The 24,317-nt window shown below is 45.2% G+C and overlaps 1 protein-coding gene across 1 annotated transcript in view; it reads left to right on the plus strand.

The window, feature by feature from the left end:
- Positions 1–3,260: 3,260 nt before the first annotated feature.
- Positions 3,261–24,317, plus strand: part of LOC128701201 (uncharacterized) — a 114,570-nt gene continuing 93,513 nt past the window's right edge. Inside the window, exon 1 of the mRNA XM_053794799.2 lies at positions 3,261–4,352. Coding sequence (XP_053650774.2) covers positions 4,283–4,352 — 70 coding nt within the window. The 5' untranslated portion in view covers positions 3,261–4,282. The remainder of the gene's footprint in view (positions 4,353–24,317) is intronic.

Genomic DNA, 24,317 nt, shown 5'->3' on the forward strand with positions numbered 1-24,317 from the left:
GTGTCACTCGTCACTCCATGAAAGAAAATGCTACAACGTATACTGCCAGGCACATCATCTAAAGGAGACAAGCAGACACAGACCAGCCAGACTATGGGAAACAAAAGAGGGGAGCCATAGCCCTCTCCAGAGGAGGTTTTTAGTGCCAGGAAGGAAAAAAGACTGGTAAGAAATGACAGAAATCTTACACCAACTGAAAACACTTCTGGAGCAGAGGCACAGTCATTGGCCTCCAATCCAGAACAACAGATATTAAAGCCAGCAAATAAAACCCTCCTAAATACCATCAATATAACGACATTTGTCTTTGCAAACATGCAGGGTCTAAAGCCCTCAACAAACAACAAAATTCCTTAAATCAAGGGACTGCTCACGGAGTCAAATGCAATGTTTGCAGCTTTCACAGAGACCCACATAAAGGATTATTTTAACAACGAAATATGGATCCCAGGTTATAACCTATTCAGATGCGACAGACCAAACAGGCAACAAGAGAGGGTTGGCCTGTACGTCACAGAGTCGCTCATTTGCTCAGAATTACTAAACACCTCAAATGACGTAGTTGAAGTTTTGGCAGTAAAGACTGAAAACCAAAACCTTGTCACTGTGGTTGTATACAAGCCTCTGGATGCAACTTCCCAGCAATTCCAGGAACAGATTTTGAAAATTGACCACTGTATGGAAAATCTCCCAACTCCTGCCCCAAACATCTTGCTACTGGGAGATTTCGACTTGAGACACCTAAATTGGAGGAGTGTAGCAAATAATATTTTAGCAGAGATCAACCCAGGAGGCAGCTCAGATGAAAATTCACACACACGAGTTATTAAATCTCTGCAGCAAATTCACCTTAAACCAGCAAATATTTGAGCCTACAAGACATCATCATCACTAACAACGACGATCTGATACGTAATATAACCGTATCAAAGACAATACACTCAGATCACAACATAAGAGAGGTACAGACATGTATGCACATGGCTCCTGACCAGCAAAATGTGATTAGTCATGAAGGTGTCTTCACAAAATTCAACTTTAGTAATAAAAACATACAATGGGAATAAGTCAACCATGTCCTAAATGAAACAAGCTGGGAAGATATCCTAAACAACATGGATCCGTACCTTAGCCTAGAAAAAATTAACTCTGTGGTTCTTGGGGTCTGCTCAAGGCACATTCCATTAAGAAAAAGAAAAGAGAAGATGCAAACTAGAAAGAGAGAGATGCCTCCCTATACAGACGAAAGTGAAGAATCACAGAGCTGCTGAGAGGGGCCAATATATCTGATATATGAGTGTGAGATAATCAGTCCCTCAGCTGAGGGACTGATTACCTCACACTCCTCCTCATCAACCACCATTTATTCTCTGTATTGCACCGAAGAAGCCACTGGCTGGCGAAACGTTTCCTCAGTATTATTATTATTATTATTATTATCAAGGAAAGAGTTAAACCGACAAGGATCATACAGGCGTTTCCTCAGTAAAGCTTCCCAAATGTCGCCCAAATGTCTCAGTCTCCAACTCAGTGAAGGTGATCAGGGAAGTGACCGCCCACGAGACAGCCAAGAATGTTATCATTTTTCCCACACCCTAGGTTAGAGACTCCCAGGGGCCCTCATCCTTCCAAGCTCACCACTCACCTACGGGCCCCACGGGTACAGCCTGATGAGTAGGTCTTCGTGCCTTCTATAATAGTGCACAAGAGCACACACAGCCATATAGAAAACGTTAAGTTAGGTGGAACTACGTTTGGTTAGGCTAAGTTAGGTGGAATTAGATTAGGTTAAGTTAGGTGGAATTAGATTAGGTGAAGTTAGGTAGAACTATATCTGATTAGGTAGAACTAGGTTTGATTAGGTAGAACTAGGTTTGAGCAGGTAGAACTAGGTTTGGTTAGGTTAGCTTGCCTAGAATAGAGGTGTGTTACTATGGTTGACGACCTGATTAGCTAATACTCCAATCAGAACATTAGATCCTATCTAGGACCCTGGCACTCCATCCCTAGATAACATAGACGTCCTTTATATAGACAAGGGTAGTTTAACTTGCCAAGTGTAGTTAGTGTCGTCGGTTCCTTAACATACCTTAACTATATATACGCATACTAGTACTGAAAATGATAATAATAATAGTAATAATAATAATAATAATAATAATAATAATAATAATAATAATAATAATAGCACAATTGTCCTCAAAGATTTGTTAAGTTATACCATGAATTAAGGAAAGATCCTGGACTTCACCTTACGAAAGCAGACAAAACAAACGCGATAGTAATTATGGACAAGGTAGATTATAGTGGAAAAATGAACATGTTATTAGAAGACGGAGGAACTTACGTGCATCTTAAGTTTGGTAAGATTAAGTTAGATAGAACTAACTTTGGTTAGGCTAGGTAAGGCTATATTACATCGACCTGTAATACCTGCAGCATACTGAAGGAAAAAATAATGTAAAAGGCAGCAACACGTCTGGCAATGCGGCGGCTGAGTGTGATAAAGAAACGTCCAAAAATGTAAGTTACATTGGTGGCGGTGGTAGCGGCGGTGGCGTTGAGAAAGAGAGAGAGAGAGAGAGAGAGAGAGAGAGAGAGAGAGAGAGAGAGAGAGAGAGAGAGAGAGAGAGAGAGAGAGAGAGAGAGAGAGAGAGAGAGAGAGAGAGAGACAGACAGACAGACAGAGATAAACAGACGACAAACAGAGCCAGAGGAAAGTTTTTTCCAAGTTGATAAAGCGAAAAGCTGTTATAATGAAGGTTTATGTGCTTTCTTGTTTTTGTCATCTACTTGACAGCTCGTTGTCTCTTACAGCAACCAGAGTGAATGATGCGTACAGGAGAGGAGAAAGACTGGAGGAGAGAAGAGGAGAGGGAAAAGACTGGAGAAGAGAGGGGGGAAGACTGAAGAAGAGAAGAGGGGGAAGACTGGAGGAGGAATGGAAAGACTGGATAAAGGGAAGGGAAGAGCCAGTGATGAAGTTCAATTGAGAGGAACAAATTGTGAGGGTAAAGTCTACAGTCAACTCTGAGTAGGTGAGGGTGGGGAGGGAGGGGAGGATAGTGGGTGGAGGTGGAGGTGGAGGAGGAGGTAAGAAAGGAAGGTGGAGAAGGGGAATGGAGTGAGGGAGGTGAAGCGGAGTGTGGCACCTCCTCCTCCTCCTCAGAATCTCCCGCAGTGCCAACCAGTCCAGGGTGCCACATGCCAGCTGCTCCCCCTGGTGAACGCCAGGCATCTGATGATGTGGATCCTTCCCTCGCTCCTCCACCACCAGTGCCATCTCCAACACCAGAGCCCCCTCCTCCACCAGTACCCTCTCCACCACCAGTGTCATCACCCCCATCACCAGGATATCCAGCACCTTCACCATCATCAGCAAGAACATTCAGTGAACACATACACAACAACAGTGAAGCTCAGACGCTGTCATTAACCTTCGTAGACTAGTAAGAGGTGTTAAATTGCAACCGTGAAACGTACACTGACGATGCTGCGACCGCCGCTCTGTACCATAAAAACGGTTCCTTGCGTGCGTAGGCGGTCGTGAGAATAGTGCAGATACAAGACTGAGGAGCAGAGATGATGTCAGGAGTGTGAGTATACAAGTGTGTTCCCTAACAAAGATTCTCCTCGGGTGTACAATGAACAATAATGTGGTGACCGGTGTTTTGGAGAGTGACTCTGCTTGTGTGACGACGAAGTTGTTGTGTTTTAGTGGCGAGGGTGGCAGAGTATTGCCACTGTTTGTGTACAGAGTTCCGTGGGAGAGCTAGCGTGTGTGTTGTGTTCTGGGAAGGTGGTGGGTGCATTGCTCCAGCGGTGTCAACACCACCAACACAACTCACCAATACACCTCTACAATACTTTTGACACACGTCCCCAACACTACCAACACACGTCTTCAACATTACCAAGACACGTCACCAATATTACCAACACATCTCACCAAAAACGTTACTAACACCATCAACACGCCCCACCAACACCATTAATACACTTCGCCAAAACCACCAACGACACATGCCAACAACAAATGCCACATGCACCACCAGCAATCGTCAACAACATTTAACATCACTATCAAACCAAGCACTGACGGGGCGTCTACCAAACCAAGCCACAACCAACCATAAAGACACCTCATCAACAAACGTCACCAGCACCACAATAAAACGTCAGCTGCTCCAACTTCCAGCAGCAGCAGCAGCACCAGCAGCACACGAAGTACTAAAGAGAGGTGTACCAAAGAGTGCCTAAACAAGTCCCATCGAGTGTCACAATGTGGATCACCTATGTCATGACTTGGTTCCTCTACATCACCATAATCTTCAACTCCGTGTGTCAAGCAGGTACGTCCTTCAGTTGAGTACCACCACTCTGAATATTCATACAGGGAAGTGGCCACAAAGTCCTTTATTGATTAACCTTTTTATCAAAATAAGTAAGTTTATTTAGGAACAGGTACACATAAGTACAATTATCATACCTTGTAACATATGTGTAAATTACATAGGATAACCCCAAAAAATCAAAGTGACTTATTGCCAAATGGCGATAGGTACGATAACTCAGGTTTCTGTATATGATAGCTGAACTATATAGTTTTAAGGTTACCCAAAGTTTGCAGCCTCAATGTTTGCAGTGTTAGTGGTTTGCTGCGAGTGTTCGTGGTTTAGTGCGAGTGTTCGTGGTTTACTGCAGGTGTTCGTGGTTTACTACGAGTGTTCGTGATTTACTGCGAGTGTTCGTGGTTTGCTGCGGGTATTCGTGGTTTGCTGCGGGTGTTCGTGGTTTACTGCGGGTGTTCGTGGCTTCATTGATAGCCTCCTCAGCTCACACACTAAGGGAACGGGATCGATTTCCGGCAATGGGTGAAACGTTGGACATGCATCCTTACACCTGCTGCCTCTGTTCACCTAGCAGCAAGTAACTGGGTGTTAGCCGACTGCTGAGAGTCGCATCCTAGGGTAGAAGATTAAAGGACCACAATGGAAATAAGATAGGCAGTCCCCGATAACGCACTAGCTTAACCGTGTTATTACCTTGGATGGCTAACCCTGTCCAGGGTTAAAAATACGAACAAATCTTATCACATCCAGTGGCCCATCATACAACTGATACTTCGGTTCATTCAGAGCTTAGGCTAACATATAAGATTAATTTTTGGAAAAGAGTTGAAGATTCTGCTGTAATTCCTCTTATGTATGAAGGTAAAGTATTGAAAAGTCTTGGTCGCTTAACACTTACTGAACATAGTGTACTCATTAAACTTCTGCTCTTCATCGGAGGTATTTGCACCGTCAAGTCTCCTGCTCTCCTTGGGAGTAATTTTGGTGTACAGATTTAAGAAGCAATCCCTCCGGGTATAAATTATGCTGTATATTTATTGGAAACAAATGGTATAAAATAACAACAATGTGAAAATAAACACAAATACAATATAATGCGATCCTTTATTGACTATGTTTCGACTTGATAAAGTTCACTGTGTGGGCGAAACGCAGTCAATGAAAGATCGCATAATACTGCATTTGTTTATATTTTTCCAAAGTATCTTCCTTGCCTACATTCACAAGTGTACAATTTGAGGGACTCCAGGCCTTCCCAATAATTTAGATGCGTTACTGAATTTACAGGAGCGGTTAAGGTTGTCTGTACGATTTTCAGTCTTGAGATTTCTCCTGTCTTCAAAGCTCCTGGTTGGTGTGCAGCAGCATTGCGATCTAGAACAAGTTACTTGAAGAGAATTATCACTGGCTTGTCATCTCTTGTTATCAACTGTTCATCCCAACTGCCTCCTGGGATTGCTCTCTGCTGCTAGAGCACTAAACTCTTTCTGTTGTGTGGGAGTTACTCCTTGTGTGTACTGGTGATTGCCGATGTCTGAGTCAGGATGGTCATGGGTATCATACAGTCTCTGCTAGTTCAGAAAGGCTAGGAAGGAAAGTCTCTTTCTTCATTAGTCGGGGCGAAACGTCGCCACAAGCTTCCCTTTTCTACGTGCAGGTTACCTGTGTATTGTTTCTACTGCTATTCTACTCTACTTATTTGTGTGTGGTGACTCCAGCCCTCGCTGTTACTGTGTGGTGACTCCAGCCCTCGCTGTTACTGTGTGGTGACTCCCGCCCTCGCTGTTACTGTGTGGTGACTCCAGCCCTCGCTGTTACTGTGTGGTGACTCCCGCCCTCGCTGTTACTGTGTGGTGACTCCCGCCCTCACTGTTACTGTGTGGTGACTCTCTCCCTCGCTGTTACTGTGTGGTGAGTCCCGCCCTCGCTGTTACTGTGTAGTGACTTCCGCCCTCGCTGTTACTGTGTGGTGACTCTCTCCCTCGCTGTTACTGTGTGGTGAGTCCCGCCCTCGCTGTTACTGTGTGGTGACTCCCGCCCTCGCTGTTACTGTGTGGTGACTCCCGCCCTCACTGTTACTGTGTGGTGACTCTCTCCCTCGCTGTTACTGTGTGGTGAGTCCCGCCCTCGCTGTTACTGTGTAGTGACTTCCGCCCTCGCTGTTACTGTGTGGTGACTCCCTCGATGTTACTGTGTGGTGACTCCCGCCCTCGCTGTTACTGTGTGGTGACTCGCCCTCGCTGTTACTGTGTGGTGACTTCCGCCCTCGCTGTTACTGTGTGGTGACTCCCGCACTCGCTGTTACTGTGTGGTGACTCCCGCCCTCACTGTTACTCTGTGGTGACTCTCTCCCTCGCTGTTACTGTGTGGTGACTCCCGCCCTCGCTGTTACTGTGTGCTGACTCGCCCTCGCTGTTACTGTGTGGCGACTTCCGCCCTCGCTGTTACTGTGTGGTGACTCCCGCACTCGCTGTTACTGTGTGGTGACTCCCGCCCTCGCTGTTACTGTGTGGTGACTCCCGCCCTCGCTGTTACTGTGTGGTGACTCCCGCCCTCCCTGTTACTGTGTGGTGACTTCTGCCCTCGCTGTTACTGTGTGGTGACTCCCGCCCTCGCTGTTACTGTGTGGTGACTCCCGCCCTCGCTGTTACTGTGTGGTGACTCCCGCCCTCCCTGTTACTGTGTGGTGACTTCTGCCCTCGCTGTTACTGTGTGGTGACTCCCGCCCTCGCTGTTACTGTGTGGTGACTCCCGCCCTCGCTGTTACTGTGTGGTGACTTCTGCCCTCGCTGTTACTGTGTGGCGACTCCCGCCCTCGCTGTTACTGTGTGGTGACTCCTGCCCTCGCTGTTACTGTGTGGTGACTCTCCCTCACTGTTACTGTGTGGTGACTCCCGCCCTCGCTGTTACTGTGTGGTGACTCCCGCCCTCGCTGTTACTGTGTGGTGACTCTCCCTCGCTGTTACTGTGTGGTGACACCGGCCCTCGCTATTACTGTGTGGTGGCTCCCGCCCTCGCTGTTACTGTGTGGTGATTTTCGCCCTCTCTGTTACTGTGTGGTGACTCGACCTCGCTGTTACTGTGTGGTGACTCCCGCCCTCGCTGTTACTGTGTGGTGACTCCCGCCCTCGCTGTTACTGTGTGGTGACTCCCGCCCTCGCTGTTACTGTGTGGTGACACCGGCCCTCGCTATTACTGTGTGGTGGCTCCCGCCCTCGCTGTTACTGTGTGGTGACTTTCGCCCTCTCTGTTACTGTGTGGTGACTCTCGACCTCGCTGTTACTGTGTGGTGACTTCCGCCCTCGCTGTTACTGTGTGGTGACTCCCGCACTCGCTGTTACTGTGTGGTGACTCCCGCCCTCACTGTTACTCTGTGGTGACTCTCTCCCTCGCTGTTACTGTGTGGTGACTCCCGCCCTCGCTGTTACTGTGTGGTGACTCGCCCTCGCTGTTACTGTGTGGTGACTTCCGCCCTCGCTGTTACTGTGTGGTGACTCCCGCCCTCGCTGTTACTGTGTAGTGACTTCCGCCCTTGCTGTTACTGTGTGGTGACTCCCGCCCTCGCTGTTACTGTGTAGTGACTTCCGCCCTTGCTGTTACTGTGTGGTGACTCCCGCCCTCGCTGTTACTGTGTGGTGACTCCCGCCCTCGCTGTTACTGTGTGGTGACTCTCTCCCTCGCTGTTACTGTGAGGTGACACCTGCCCTCGCTGTTACTGTGTGGTGACTCCCGCCCTCTCTGTAGTATTCTGTGTGGTGACTCGCCCTCGCTGTTACTGTGTGGTGACTCGCCCTCGCTGTTACTGTGTTGTGACTCTCGCCCTCGCTGTTACTGTGTGGTGACTACCGCCCTCGCTGTTACTGTGTGGTGACTCCTGCCCTCGCTGTTACTCTGTGGTGACTCCCGCCCTCGCTGTTACTCTGTGGTGACGACTCTCTCCCTCGCTGTTACTGTGTGGTGACTCCTGCCCTCGCTGTTACTGTGTGGTGACTCCTGCCCTCGCTGTTACTCTGTGGTGACGACTCTCTCCCTCGCTGTTACTGTGTGGTGACTCGCCCTCGCTGTTACTGTGTGGTGACTCTCGCCCTCGCTGTTACTGTGTGGTGACTCTCGCCCTTGCTTTTACTCTTTGGTGACTCCGGCCCTTGCTGTTACTGTGTGGTGACTCCCGCCCTCGCTGTTACTGTGTGGAGACTCCCGCCCTCGCTGTTACTGGGTTATCCCAGCTGTAATTCCACATAATTTACCGCATAAAACCACTGTAAAAAAATTAAGTGTGAGTCTTAAATAAACACTTAATAATAGTTCTTCCGGCACTGTGTTGACACTGTCCCGGCACTGTGTTGACACTGTCCCGGCACTGTGTTGACACTGTCCCGGCGCTGTGTTGAAACTGTCTCGGTACTGTGTTGACACTGTCCCGGCACTGTGTTGACACTGTCCCGGCACTGTGTTGACACTGTCCCGGCACTGTGTTGACACTGTCCCGGCACTGTGTTGACACTGTCCCGGCACTGTGTTGACACTGTCCCGGCACTGTGTTGACACTGTCCCGGCACTGTGTTAACACTGTCCCGACACTGTGTTGACACTGTCTCGGCACTGCGTTGACATCCCGGCACTGTGTTGACACTGTCCTGGCACTGTGTTGACATTGTCCTGGCACTGTGCTGACACTGTCCTGGCACTGTGTTGGCACTGTCCTGGCATTGTCTTGACATTGTCCTGACACTGTTGACACTGTCCTGGTGGCACTATACTGACACTGTCCTGGTACTGTGCTGACACTGTACTGGCACCGTGTTGACACTGTCCTGGTACTGTGTTGGTATTGTCCTGGCACTGTGTTGACACTATCCTAGCACTGTGTTGACAGTGTCCTGGCACTATGTGGACACTGTCTTGGCAGAATGTTGACACTGTCCTGGCACTGTCTTACAGTGTCCTGGCACTGTGTTGACACAGTCCCGGCACTGTCTTGACACTGTCCTGGTACTGTGTTGAAACTGTCCTGGCACTGTGTTGACACTGTCCCAGCACTGTGTTGACACTGTCCTGGCACTGTGTTGACACTGTCCTGGCACTGTTTTGACAGTGTCCTGGCACTGTGTTGACACTGTCCCGGCACTGTGTTGAAACTGCCCCGGCACTGTCTTGACACTGTCCTGGCACTGTGTTGACACTGTCCTTGCACTTTGTTGATACTGTCCTGGCACTGTGTTGACACTGTCCTAGCACTGCGCTGACACTGTGCTGACACTGTCCTGGCACTGTATTGACACTGTCCTAGCACTGTGCTGACACTGTCCTATCACTGTGTTGACACTGTCCTGGCATTTTATTGACACTGTCCTAGCACTGTGTTGACACTGTCCTGGCACTGTGTTGACACTGTCCTAGCACTGTGTTGACACTGTCCTGACATTTTATTGACACTGTCCTAGCACTGTGTTGACACTGTCCTGGTACTGTGTTGACACTGTTCACACTGTCCTGACATTGTCCTGGCACTGTGTTGACACTGTCCTGGAACTGTATTGACACTTTCCTAGCACTGTGTTGACACTTTCCTAGCACTGTGTTGACACTGTCCTAGCACTGTGTTGACACTGCCCTGGCACTTTGACACTGTCCTAGCACTGTTGACACTGTCCTAGCACTGTATTGACACTCTCCTAGAATTATGTTAGAATTTCACACGTTTAAAATCACACTTTATGTACGCTAATGTTACCTATAATTTGGACGAAGAGAATACATTGCATTTTTTTGTGTGTTTTCAAGGAGTAATATATAATTTAAATACTTTGAAACATCTTGTGGCAACAGAGTACAAGAAGTAACAGCAGCGAGTCGAAATGTTGCCACTCATTAACTAGGTCTAAAATTTCTTGCACACAAAGTAAAGGGCGTTTCACTCGTAGGAGGCCCCGAGTTATCGTTTACTACAAACATAATATACAAACAAGATGGTTGTAACTAAGGGAATACCAACTCCGGGCTTCCTACCAGTGAAACTCTCTGTATAATGAAGTTACACAGCGCTACACAAACAATACAGCCATATATTACCATACTCGTCTCACTTTATCATCTTTGGTTCACGTTAATTTTAGACGCTAGTAGAAGTGGCGCCTCTCAGCGTCTACCCCTTTTACTGTTGAGTAATAGTTTAGGATATCGACTAGTACTAATGTAGACTGACTAAAGTACTCTGGCATTAGTGTGGAGGTGGTGGTGGTGGTGGTTGTAGTAGTGTTTAAAAAAGGGACCCACCACAATGTAAGAGGAGTGGGCGGCCAGGCACCCACACGCCCACACCCCAACCCCTCATCAGCACATAGGGGTCTTAACAATGACACATGTCTCCGGATAATTAACTTTACCACACCAGCTTCCACCCGTCTCCTCTCCCTCTCTCTCTCCCTCCCTCTCTCCCTCTTTGCCTAACATTATATATATATATATATATATATATATATATATATATATATATATATATATATATATATATATATATATATATATAGGTAGTAGGTTGGTAAACAGCAACCGCCCAGGGAGGTACTACCGTCCTGTCAAGCCTGTAATTGTTTTACATGATGGTAGGATTGCTGGTGTCTTTTGTTTGTCTCATAAACATGCAAGATTTCAGGTATGTCTTGCTACTTCTACTTACATTTAGGTCACACTACACATTCATGTACAAGCATATATACACACACACACACACCCCTCTGGGTTTTTTTCTATTTTCTTTCTAGTTCTTGTTCTTGTTTATTTCCTCTTACCTCCATGGGGAAGTGGAACAGAATTCTTCCTTCGTAAGCCATGCGTGTTGTAAGAGTCGACTAAAATGCCGGGAGCAAGGGGCTAGTAACCCTTTCTCCCGCATATATTACTAAATTTAAAAAGAGAAACTTTAGTTTTTTTCTTTTGGGCCACTCCACCTCAGTGGGATACGGCTGGTACGTTGAAAGAAGAATATATATATATATATATATATGTCGTGCCGTTAGGCAGAATTTGCGATCTTGGCTTAAATAGCAAGGCTCATCTTGCCATATAGGACAAGTGAAAATTTGTGTATGCAATAATTTCGCCAAAATCACTCTGAACCTAACGAAAAAAAATATATTTCACTGTGTTTAGTATTACATTCTTGTAAACAAATCTAAAATATATTTAGTTGGGTTAGGCTAAAATAAATTGTTCCTGTTTTCATAAGGTTAAGCAAGTTTTCTAAGTTCCTCTTGGAGCAAAATTAAAAATTTTTACATTAAAATTAATGAAAAAAAATATATCTTTAAACGTATAAGAGAAAATTTTAGAAAGGACTTAATTTTAAATGAGTTCTTGCTAATTATATATATATGTATATTTATATATATATATATATATATATATATATATATATGTCGTGCCGAATATGTAAAACTGGTCAATTAGCAAGAACTCATTTAAAATTAAGTCCTTTCTGAAATTTTCTCTTATGCGTTTAAAGATAAATTTTTCTCATTAATGTTAATGTAAAAATTTTTAATTTTGCACCAAAAGTATCTTAGAAAACTTACCTAACCTTATTATAACAAGCGCAATTTATTTTAGCCTAACCCAACTAAATATATTTTAGATTTGTTTCCAATAATTTAATACTAAACAAACACAGTGAAATATATTTTTTTTCGTTACGGTCAGAATGATTTTCGCGAAATTATTGCATACACAAATTTTCACTTGTCCTATATGGCAAGATGAACGTTGCTATTTAAGCCAAGATCGCAAGTTCTGCCTATTCGGCACGAAATATATATATATATATATATATATATATATATATATATATATATATATGGGTGTGAAGCATGGGTGATGAATGTTGCAACGAGGAGAAGGCTGGAGGCAGTGGAGATGTCATGTCTGAGAGCAATGTGTGGTGTGAATATAATGCAGAGAATTCGTAGTTTGGAAGTTAGGAGGAGGTGCGGGATTACCAAAACTGTTGTCCAGAGGGCTGAGGAAGGGTTGTTGAGGTGGTTCGGACATGTGGAGAGAATGGAGCGAAACAGAATAACTTCAAGAGTGTATCAGTCTGTAGTGGAAGGAAGGCGGGGTAGGGGTCGGCCTAGGAAAGGTTGGAGGGAGGGGGCAAAGGAGGTTTTGTGTGCGAGGGGCTTGGACTTCCAGCAGGCATGCGTGAGCGTGTTTGATAGGAGTGAATGGAGACAAATGGTTTTTAATACTTGACGTGCTGTTGGAGTGTGAGCAAAGTAACATTTATGAAGGGGTTCAGGGAAACCGGCAGGCCGGACTTGAGTCCTGGAGATGGGAAGTACAGTGCCTGCACTCTGAAGGAGGGGTGTTAATGTTGCAGTTTAAAAACTGTAGTGTAAAGCACCCTTCTGGCAAGACAGTGATGGAGTGAATGATGGTGAAAGTTTTTCTTTTTCGGGCCACCCTGCCTTGGTGGGAATCGGCCAGTGTGATTAAATATATATATATATATATATATATATATATATATATATATATATATATATATATATATATATATATATATATATATATATGATGAAAATTGGACATATTCAACATCTGGGTATCTTTAATGTAAACGTTTCGCCATCCAGTGGTTTTATCACTACAAATTCTAGGACATAATTTGAAGAGAGTAAAACTATATACAAAAGATGAGGTAATCAGTGGCTCAGCCTTGGAGTTGGTGTGAGGAACACCGTAGTCGTGATTCCCATATATTGCATAAGTGTTTCATTCTTCAACTTATCGGTTTTCTAAACCATTATCACTTGTATATGTATGCACAAGTGCATAATGTGTTGCTGTATGTCTTTGTTGAATGTTCCCTTGTACACAGCATGTCTAGACATGAATGGTAGTCACGCTGTTGTTCATGTTCAGGGTAGCTCTAACTTCTTGGATCAAGAGCCCTTCAGCAGTACAAAGTGCCCCTCTTGAAGGGTGTTAACCCATGACGTTATCCGTAATGTTTGACCCGCACTGCTCACATCATGGGTAACGAAGCCATCACATTACTTCTTAAAACTGTTAAGACAGGACACTAATAACTGTATATGTCTCAGTGTATATACACTAATAACCGTATATATCTCATAACTGTGTATGTCTCAGTGTATATATACTAGTAATTGTATACGTGTCAGTGCATATACACTAATAACTGTGTGTCTCAGTGTATACACACTAATAACTGTATATATCTCAGTGTATATATTACTACGATTGTGATGGTGGTTAGAGATCGTCTAATGTGAGTGTTGTGGGTAGTACCGCCCCTGTCTACGTGAACGCTAAATAGGAAAATAGTGATTATAGTGTCACATAGAGAGTGCCGGTGGTGAAACGGTTACCGTGGGAAATAGGCCTGACCAGCACTAGTGAATTATTGCCGGGTGTCGACACAAGTGGAAATAAACGAATATCGATCTATCTATCTATAAGTAATATAGTGAGTGACAAGGATATATATGTGCAGTGGCATAGTGAACTAAATTGTAGATAAGAGCAATCCAAATTATCCCCAAGTATAGCGTTCAATATATAGTGTAGAAAGGGGAATATCTTACAAGCGACTGGCACTAGCGAACTATTGCCAGAGGCCCAGTGAAGTGTTAATAACGGATAAGAAACTACTATAGTCATAAGATATGAAAAGAGTGATGGTAGCATTGAGGTGCAGGGAATCACAGCATACATAATTTGAGCATACAACCGTTACCTCTACAATATAGTGTAGAAAGGGGAATATCTTACAAGCGACTGGCACTAGCGAACTATTGCCAGAGGTCCAGTGAAGTGTTAATAACGGATAAGTAACTACTATAGTCAACAGATATGAAACGAGTGATGGTAGCATTGAGGTGCAGGGAATCACAGCATACATAAATTGAGCATACGACCGTTAAATACCCAATACATAGTGTACAATATATGGAATATATATATGGGTTGACCACTCACCAGGAAAATTATTGCCAGAGGCGACAGAGAAATGTAAACTATCGTACAGGTGTTATAACGAGGAAAAAGGATTTGAATAGGCAGTGATATAGTGTACTGAATTGTGGATGAGAGTAATCCTTTAAAACCGAGTGCTAGTGTAAGCTATGGTGTAATTATATGGGAACAACTGCTCAAGTTTACGGTCACCCCACTGATCCCCCCACCTCTCCCCCGCCCCTTCGTACCCCAACCAGCGGGGGTTGTTCCCTCCCTACTGGTACCCATACCATGGACCCACTTATCACCAAACCAAGCAAAGTGGAGACGTGGGGATACAAACTGGATAAGTATTAAGCCATAGTAGAAATAATAAAATAAGAGATAGTTGATTGATGTGCAGGGAAACAGTGAACATGCAGTGACTGGATAGTGGAAAAGGATAAACCACCACCAAATCCTCTCGCCACCCTCCCCCTCCGACACCCCAACCAGAAGGGATGGTCCTCACCCCCCCTATTGGCACCCATACCCAATTCTCCTGACCACCGAACTACCTTTCATCACCGAAACCCAGCCACCACCACTACATATAACTGTCCAGGACAAGATAAACACCAGTGATCATGACAGGAATCAGATGCTGTAGGATGTATGATATATGATGTTATACAACATAAAAGTTTTTAATGGGTAATAAGTCTCCATGCTAATTACATCCCACATACCCATGTATTGACCTATAACACCCACACCTGCGTGCAGAGCTGAAAGGTAAAGTGAAGATCAAGCTCTTGTGGTACCCAGTTGCAAATAGGATACAGGCAGGATGGCAGTACAGTATACCTGTGGGACATGTAGAAAGGCTCTTGGGAAACAATCTAGAATCACATGCAACCTTTGCTTTTCAAAACATCATGTTACCTGTGCAAGAATAAACACTGCAACCAAAAATGACATCTATCTAGATAGGTGTTTCTGGATCTGCAACAGGGATGTGGAACTATGGATAGATATCAGGAAAGCACTCAGGAGGTTAATAAACAATAAACACGAGAAAAAGGAGGAACTATTGAATAGTCTACCTGGAATATATAGAGCATGGGAAGATAGGAGAGGAGTAAAGTCTAACACAGAGAATGCCCAGTCTACAACAACTGACCCAAAAATAAGCAGATACACACTAGAAAAAACACGGGAAACAAAAACAACAGCTAGTTCAGTGCCCAGCTTTAGGGCTGACCCAGACCCAGCCCCCAGCCATTGTGAAAATCTGGATTCAGTTAAAGACTCCTCCACAGCTACCAATGCCATATCCCCTAGTACAGATGTAGTAGTGGAGCCCTCCTCTGGAGTAGACTCTTCTGCAACCATCACAGTCATAGCCCCAGCCCCATCCCCCAGCCCCAGTGCTGACCCAGACCCAGCCCCCAGCCTTACTGCCAGCCCAGACTCTCCTAGGGACACTACCCAAACCACCACAAAAACAGTAAATATACAACCATCATTGCACAAGACCGTGGCCCACAGTACAGATGTTGGAGAGGAGTCTCCTTCCTCTACTGGGGAAAGTAGATGGAATCCAGGACGGGGTGGCCCTGGCTTGGATACTGAGGATTATAGTGCAGTCCCAGAACCTGCAGAAATTGACAACACACCTCCCAACAATTCTCAACCAAAGGTGAATTTGTGCAAATATTATGCTTGGGGCATCTGTAAGCATGGAATAACAGGGGAAAAAAATGGGACATGCAACTTTGACCATCCCAAAAAATGTAGCGACCTCCTGTCTAAAGGAGTGTGTCGCTCTTCTTCCTGTACTTTCTTTCACCCAAAAATGTGCCACTCCTCGGTCCTCCAGAAGCAGTGTTACAACATCGAGTGCCCTGCATACCATCTAAAAGGGACCAGGAGGCACAGACCCCACAGGACAAACAATAGTAGCTACGACTACCCAACTCCAGGTGATTTTTTAGTGGCAGGAAACGAAAAAAGAAAATGGAAGGAAATAACAAAAATAGTCCACCACCTTGGAGCCTTGTTGGACTGGAGGCGCAGCCAGTGGCCACCCATGGCCCTCCAGAATTACAACTACTGATGCCAATAACAAAATCCCCCCAACAAACACAGAATACAACCTCGTTCATATTTGCTAATATACAGGGCCTTAAGCCATCCACCAACAACAAAATACCTTTTATCAGTGGACTTCTAGTGGAGTCTAATGCAATGTTTGCAGCCTTCACAGAGACTCACACAAAAGATCACTTTGACAGTGAAATATGGATAAGTGGTTACAACCTTTTTAGATGCGACAGAAAAAACAGGCAACAAGGGGGGGTTGGCCTGTATGTCAAAGAGTCCCTTATCTGCACGGAGTTGCTGAACACCACAAATGAGGTAGTTGAAGTTCTATCAATAAAGATCGAGAACCAAAACCTAGTCATTGTGGTTGTATACAAGCCACCAGATACAACCTCCCAACAGTTCAAGGAACAGCTACTGAAAATCGATTACTGTTTGGAAAACCTTCCAGCTCCATCCCCAAACATCTTACTGCTTGGTGATTTCAACCTAAGGCATACAAAATGGAAAAATGTAGCAAATAATGTTATAGCTGAAACAATCCCCGGAGGTAGCGCAGATGAAAGGTCTCACACACATGAGCTACTAAGTCTCTGCGAAAAACACTCCTTAAGCCAGCAGATAGTGGAGCCAACAAGACTAGAAAACACACTTGACCTTATCTTCACAAATAATGAGGACCTGATAAGAGACATAAGAATATCAAAAACAACAAATTCCGATCACAATCTAATCGAAGTCCAGACGTACATGCATAGGGGTCCTGAACAGCAGAATGCATGTACCGGTGAAGGTGTCTTCACAAAATACAATTTCAACAACAAGAACATCAACTGGGACCAGGTAAACCATGTCCTAAACGAAACATGTTGGGAAGATGTCTTAAATGACATGGACCCAAACCAGTGCCTTGAAAGGATCAACTTCCTGGTAGCCGAAGCATGTTCTAGGCATATTCCCCTAAGAAAGAAGAAGAGCAGGAGTAAACTGGAGAGAAAAAGACGCTCCCTCTACAGAAGACGACGAAGAGTCACTGAGCTCCTCAGGAGTGCTAGAATATCTGATACACGAAAGGAGGCACTGACCAGGGAAGTGGAAACTATCGAACTTAAGCTAAATGACTCTTACAGGAACCAGGAGAGGCAGGAGGAGCTTAAAGCTATTAGTGAAATTGAAAGAAATTCAAAATATTTCTTTTCATATGCCAAAAACAAGGCAAATACCACATCTAGTATCGGGCCCTTACTCAGACAGGATGGGACTTACACAGATGACAACAAGGAAATGAGTGAAATATTGAAATCCCAGTACGACTCTGTGTTTAGTGAACCACTAATCGGTCTGAGGATCGACGACCCAAATGATTTCTTCATGAATGAGCCTCAAAACTCCATAAATGTATGCCAGATTTCCGACATTACCCTAACTCCGATAGATTTCGAAAAAGCCATTGACAACATGCCTATGCACTCAGCCCCGGGCCCAGACTCGTGGAACTCTGTTTTCATTAAGAACTGCAAGAAACCCCTCTCGCATGCCCTAAGTACACTATGGAGGAGGAGCTTGGACATGGGTGAGATTCCACAGTCACTTAAAACAACGGATATAGCCCCGCTCCATAAAGGTGGCAGCAAAGCATTAGCTAAGAACTATAGACCAATAGCTCTGACGTCCCACATCATAAAAATCTTTGAAAGAGTGCTAAGAAGCAGGATTGCAAATCACCTGGATTCCCAAAATCTGCACAATCCAGGGCAACATGGGTTCAGGGCAGGTCGCTCCTGCCTCTCACAACTACTGGATCACTATGACATGGCCTTGGATGCACTGGAAGAAAATCAGAATGCAGATGTAATATACACAGACTTTGCAAAAGCATTTGACAAATGCGATCATGGTGTAATAGCCCATAAAATACGTGCTAAAGGAATAACTGGGAAAGTGGGGAGATGGATCTTCAACTTCCTAACAAATCGAACACAAAGAGTAGTGGTCAACAGAGTTAAATCGGAGGCTGCCATAGTGAAGAGCTCTGTTCCACAAGGCACAGTACTCGCCCCCATCTTATTCCTTATCCTCATATCAGACATAAACAGAGATATACACCACAGCACCGTATCATCCTTTGCGGATGATACTAGGATCTGCATGAGGCTGTCATCTGCTGAGGACGCGGTTAACCTCCAAGAAGATATAAACAAAGTTTTCCAGTGGGCGACGGTAAACAATATGATGTTCAATGAGGACAAATTCCAACTACTCCGTTATGGAAAACTGGAGGAGATAATAACTAGAACAGAGTATACTACTGACTCCGGCCATACAATAGAGCGGAAAAATAATGTAAGGGACCTGGGAGTAGTAATGTCTGAGGATCTCACTTTCAAGGATCACAACAGTGCCACGATCGCACGTGCAAAGAAAATGATAGGATGGATAATGAGAACTTTCAAAACGAGAGATGCCAAGCCCATGATGATCCTTTTCAAATCACTTGTTCTCTCTAGGCTGGAATACTGCTGTACATTAACATCTCCATACAAAGCAGGTGAAATCGCAGATCTAGAGAGTGTACAGAGATCCTTTACCGCACGTATAAGTTCTGTCAAGCACCTTAACTACTGGGAACGCTTGAAAGCACTTGACTTGTACTCGTTGGAACGCAGGAGGGAGAGATATATCATAATCTACACTTGGAAAATCTTGGAGGGAATGGTCCCAAATCTGCACACAGAAATCACTCCCTACGAAAGTAAAAGACTGGGCAGGCGATGCAAAATGCCGCCAATAAAAAGTAGGGGCGCCATTGGTACACTAAGAGAAAACACCATAAGTGTCCGGGGCCCAAAACTGTTCAACAGCCTCCCATCAAGCATTAGGGGAATTGCCAATAAACCCCTGGCTGCCTTCAAGAGAGAGCTGGACAGATACCTAAAGTCAGTGCCGGATCAGCCGGGCTGTGGCTCGTACGTCGGACTGCGTGCGGCCAGCAGTAACAGCCTAGTTGATCAGGCCCTGATCCATCGGGAGGCCTGGTCGTGGACCGGGCCGCGGGGGCGTTGATCCCCGGAATAACCTCCAGGTAACCAGGTAACCTCCAGGTAACCTCACGGGTTTACCTCACGGGTCTACCTCACGGGTCTGCCTCACGGGTCTGCCTCACAGGTCTACCTCACGGGTCTGCCTCACGGGTCTGCCTCACGGGTCTGCCTCACGGGTCTGCCTCACGGGTCTGCCTCACGGGTCTACCTCACGGGTCTACCTCACGGGTCTGCCTCACGGGTCTACCTCACGGGTCTGCCTCACGGGTCTGCCTCACGGGTTTACCTCACGGGTCTACCTCACAGGCCGTTACTCCAGGTTTCCAGGTCCTGTAGATCACATGACATCTCTCCACGCCTGCGTACTGTCAGCTCTCATCCCCCTCCCTGCAGTGTCAGCTCTGTACACTGTCAGCTCTGTACGCAGTGTCAGCTCTATATATAGTATAAGCTCTCCTCTACAGTGTTAGCCCTCTGTACATAGTGTCAGCTCCGCACATAGTATCAGTTCTGTACACTACGTCAGCTCTGTACGCAGTGTCAGCTCTGTACACTGTCAGCTCTGTACGCAGTGTCAGCTCTGTACACAATATCAGCCATGTACATATATTGTCAGCTGCTAAATACATAGTGTCATATTTGCACACAGTGTCAGCTCTGTAAACAGTATTGTCTCTGTACACAGTGTCAGCTATATATCCAGTGGCAGCTATTTATATAGTGTCAGGTATGAAAATATCGTCAGCCGGACTGTAGTGCATATACTGGTATGGATGCTGCTAGCATCAACAGCCTGGACGATCAGACTGTGAAGCCTGGTCTGAGACTGGGCCACGCATCAGCGGCTATTGGTTTGAGGACCTCGTGGTGTAGCTGCTTCTCGTGGTCCAGCTGCACCTCGTGGTCCAGCTGCACCTCGTGGTCCAGCTGCTTCTCGTGGTCCAGCTGCACCTCGTGGTCCAGCTGCACCTCGTGGTCCAGCTGCACCTCGTGGTCCAGCTGCACCTCGTGGTCCAGCTGCACCCCGTGGTCCAGCTGCACCCCGTGGTCCAGCTGCACCTCGTGGTCCAGCTGCACCTCCTGGTCCAGTTGCACCTCGTGGTCCAGCTGCACCCCGTGGTCCAGCTACACCTCGTGGTCCAGCTGCACCTCGTGGTCCAGCTGCACCCCGTGGTCCAGCTGCACCCCGTGGTCCAGCTGCACCCCGTGGTCCAGCTGCACCTCGTGGTCCAGCTGCACCTCGTGGTCCAGTTGCACCTCGTGGTCCAGCTGCAACCCGTGGTCCAGCTGCACCTCGTGGTCCAGCTGCACCTCGTGGTCCAGTTGCACCTCGTGGTCCAGCTGCACCCCGTGGTCCAGCTGCACCTCGTGGTCCAGCTGCACCCCGTGGTCCAGCTGCACCTCGTGGTCCAGCTGCACCCCGTGGTCCAGCTGCACCTCGTGGTCCAGCTGCTTCTCGTGGTCCAGCTGCACCTCGTGGTCCAGCTGCACCTCGTGGTCCAGCTGCACCTCGTGGTCCAGCTGCACCTCGTGGTCCAGCTGCACCTCGTGGTCCAGTTGCACCTCGTGGTCCAGCTGCACCTCGTGGTCCAGCTGCACCTCGTGGTCCAGCTGCACCTCGTGGTCCAGCTGTACCCCGTGGTCCAGCTGCACCTCGTGGTCCAGCTGCACCTCGTCGGAGTAACAAGTGACTGTAGCAACAATGAGAGCGCAATGACAAAAGATTAAAACAATCCCGGGACAACAATCTTTGGTAGTTCTTGCTACTATGGTAGTTCTTGTTACTATGGTAGGTCTTGTTATTACGGTAGTTACTATGGTAATTCTTGTTACTATGGTAGGTCCTGTTATTATGGAAGTTACTATGGTAGTTCTTGTTACTATGGCAGGTCTTGTTATTATGGTAGTTACTATGGTAGTTCTTGTTACTATGGTAGTTCTTGTTACTATGGTAGGTCTTGTTATTATGGTAGTTACTATGGTAGTTATTGTTACTATGGTAGGTCCTGTTATTATGGAAGTTACTATGGTAGTTCTTGTTACTATGGTAGTTCTTGTTACTATGGTAGGTCTTGTTATTACGGTAGTTCTTGTTACTATGGTAGGTCCTGTTATTATGGAAGTTACTATGGTAGTTCTTGTTACTATGGCAGGTCTTGTTATTATGGTAGTTACTATGGTAGTTCTTGTTACTATGGTAGTTCTTGTTACTATGGTAGGTCTTGTTATTATGGTAGTTACTATGGTAGTTGTTACTATGGTAGGTCCTGTTATTATGGAAGTTACTATGGTAGTTCTTGTTACTATGGTAGTTCTTGTTACTATGGTAGGTCTTGTTATTATGGTAGTTACTATGGTAGTTCTTGTTACTATGGTAGTTCTTGTTACTATGGTAGTTCTTGTTACTATGGTAGGTCTTGTTATTATGGTAGTTACTATGGTAGTTCTTGTTACTATGGTAGGTCCTGTTACCATGGTAGTTATTACGGTTGTTCTTGTTACTATGGTAGTTCTTGTTATTATGGTAGTTCTTGTTACTATGGTAGGTCCTGTTACCATGGTAGTTATTACGGTTGTTCTTGTTACTATGGTAGTTCTTGTTATTATGGTAGTTCTTACTATGATATGTCTTGTTACTATGGTAGTTCTTGTTACTATGGTAGGTCTTGTTGCTATGGTAGTTACTATGGTAGTTCTTGTTATTATGGTAGGTCTTGTTATCATGGTAGTTATTATGGTTGTTCTTGTTACTATGGTAGTTCTTGTTATTATGGTAGTTCTTGTTACTATGGCAGTTCTTGTTACTATGGTAGGTCCTGTTACCATGATAGTCATTATGGTTGTTCTTGTTACTATGGTAGTTTTTGTTATTGTGGTAGTTCTTGTTACTATGGTAGTTCTTGTTACTATGGTAGGTCCTGTTACCATGGTAGTCATTATGGTTGTTCTTGTTACTATGGTAGTTCTTATTATTGTGGTAGTTACTATGGTAGTTCTTGTTATTATGGTAGTTACTATGGTAGTTCTTGTTACTATGGTAGGCCTTGTTATTATGGTAGTTACTATGGTAGTTCTTGTTATTATGGTAGGTCCTGTTACCATGGTAGTTATTACGGTTGTTCTATCGTAGGGGTTCTTAAATGGAGATATCGAGGGTTGAAGGTAGACACACTTGTTGGATGGTAACATATATTGTCAGACTGTGATGATGAACGTGGAGCCCAGCCTCTGCCTGTATTCGCCTGTCTAGGTCTACACGCCGTCTGAGACCGGGGCAGAGGTACGAACGTGCACATGCGCATCCCGTGACGTCACACAACAGTCACAGGCCTAAAAGGGATCTCCTATCTAAAGCACATGGATGATACTAATATGCTATAAAACACAGGGATCAGCAACCATGCTGACAGTTCTTGTTACTATGGTAGTTCTTGTTATTATGGTAGTTCTTGTTACTATGGTAGTTCTTGTTACTATGGTAGGTCCTGTTACCATGGTAGTCATTATGGTTGTTCTTGTTACTATGGTAGTTCTTGTTATTGTGGTAGTTACTATGGTAGTTCTTGTTATTATGGTAGTTACTATGGTAGTTCTTGTTACTATGGTAGGTCCTGTTACCATGGTAGTCATTATGGTTGTTCTTGTTACTATGGTAGTTCTTGTTATTATGGTAGTTCTTGTTACTATGTTAGTTCTTGTTACTATGGGAGGTCCTGTTACCATGGTAGTTATTATGGTTGTTCTTGCTACTATGGTAGTTCTTGTTACTATGGTAGTTCTTACCATGGTAATTATGGTTGTTCTTGTTACTATGGTAATTCTTGTTACCATGGTAATTATGGTTACTATGGTAATTCTTGTTACTATGGTAGGTCTTGTTACCATGGTAGTTATTATGGTTGTTCCTGTTACTATGGTAGTTCTTGTTACTATGGTAGTTCTTGTTACTATGGTAGGTCTTGTTACCATGGTAATTATGGTTGTTCTTGTTACTATGGTAGTTCTTGTTACTATGGTAGGTCTTGTTACCATGGTAGTTATTATGGTTCTCATTACTGTGATAGTTATTATGGTTGTTCTCGTTACTATGGTAGTTCTTGTTACTATGGTTGGTCTTGTTACCATGGTAGTTATTATGGTAGTTCTTGTTACTATGGTAGTTCTTGTTACTATGGTAAGTCTTGTTACCATGGTAGTTATATGGTTCTTGCTACTATGGTAGTTCTTGTTACTATGGTAAGTCTTGTTACCATGGTAGTTATTATGGTTGTTCCTGTTACTATGGTAGTTCTTGTTACTATTGTAGTTCTTGTTACTATGATATGTCTTGTTACTATGGTAGTTCTTGTTACTATGGTATGTCTTGTTACCATAGTAGATCTTATTACCATGGTAGGTCTTGTTACTTTGGTAGATCTTGTTATCATGGTAAGACTTGTTACCATGGCATTTACGATTTCTCAGAAGCACTCTTGGCACCAGGACTGGCACTCTAGGGTGTCTCTATGTCACTCTGGCACCATGACGAGCACTCTAAGGTGCCGCTACGTCCTTCTGCTACCAAGACTGGCATTCTAGGGTGCCGCTACGTCACTCTGCCACCAGGACTGGCACTCTAGGGTGCCGCTAAGTCATTCTGCCACCAAGATTGGCACTCTAGGGTGCATGTACGTCACTGTGCCACCAAGGCTGTCACTCTAGAGTGCCGCTACGTCACTCTGCCACCAGGACTGGCACTCTAGGGTACCGTTACGTCACTCTGCCACGAAGACTGTCACTCTAGGGTGCGGCTACGTCGCTCTGCCACCAGGACTGGCACTTTAGGGTACCGCTACGTCACTCTGCCACCAAGACTGGCACT

This window comes from Cherax quadricarinatus, chromosome 37 (assembly GCF_038502225.1).
Source record: "Cherax quadricarinatus isolate ZL_2023a chromosome 37, ASM3850222v1, whole genome shotgun sequence".
In the NCBI taxonomy this organism is placed as follows: domain Eukaryota; kingdom Metazoa; phylum Arthropoda; class Malacostraca; order Decapoda; family Parastacidae; genus Cherax; species Cherax quadricarinatus.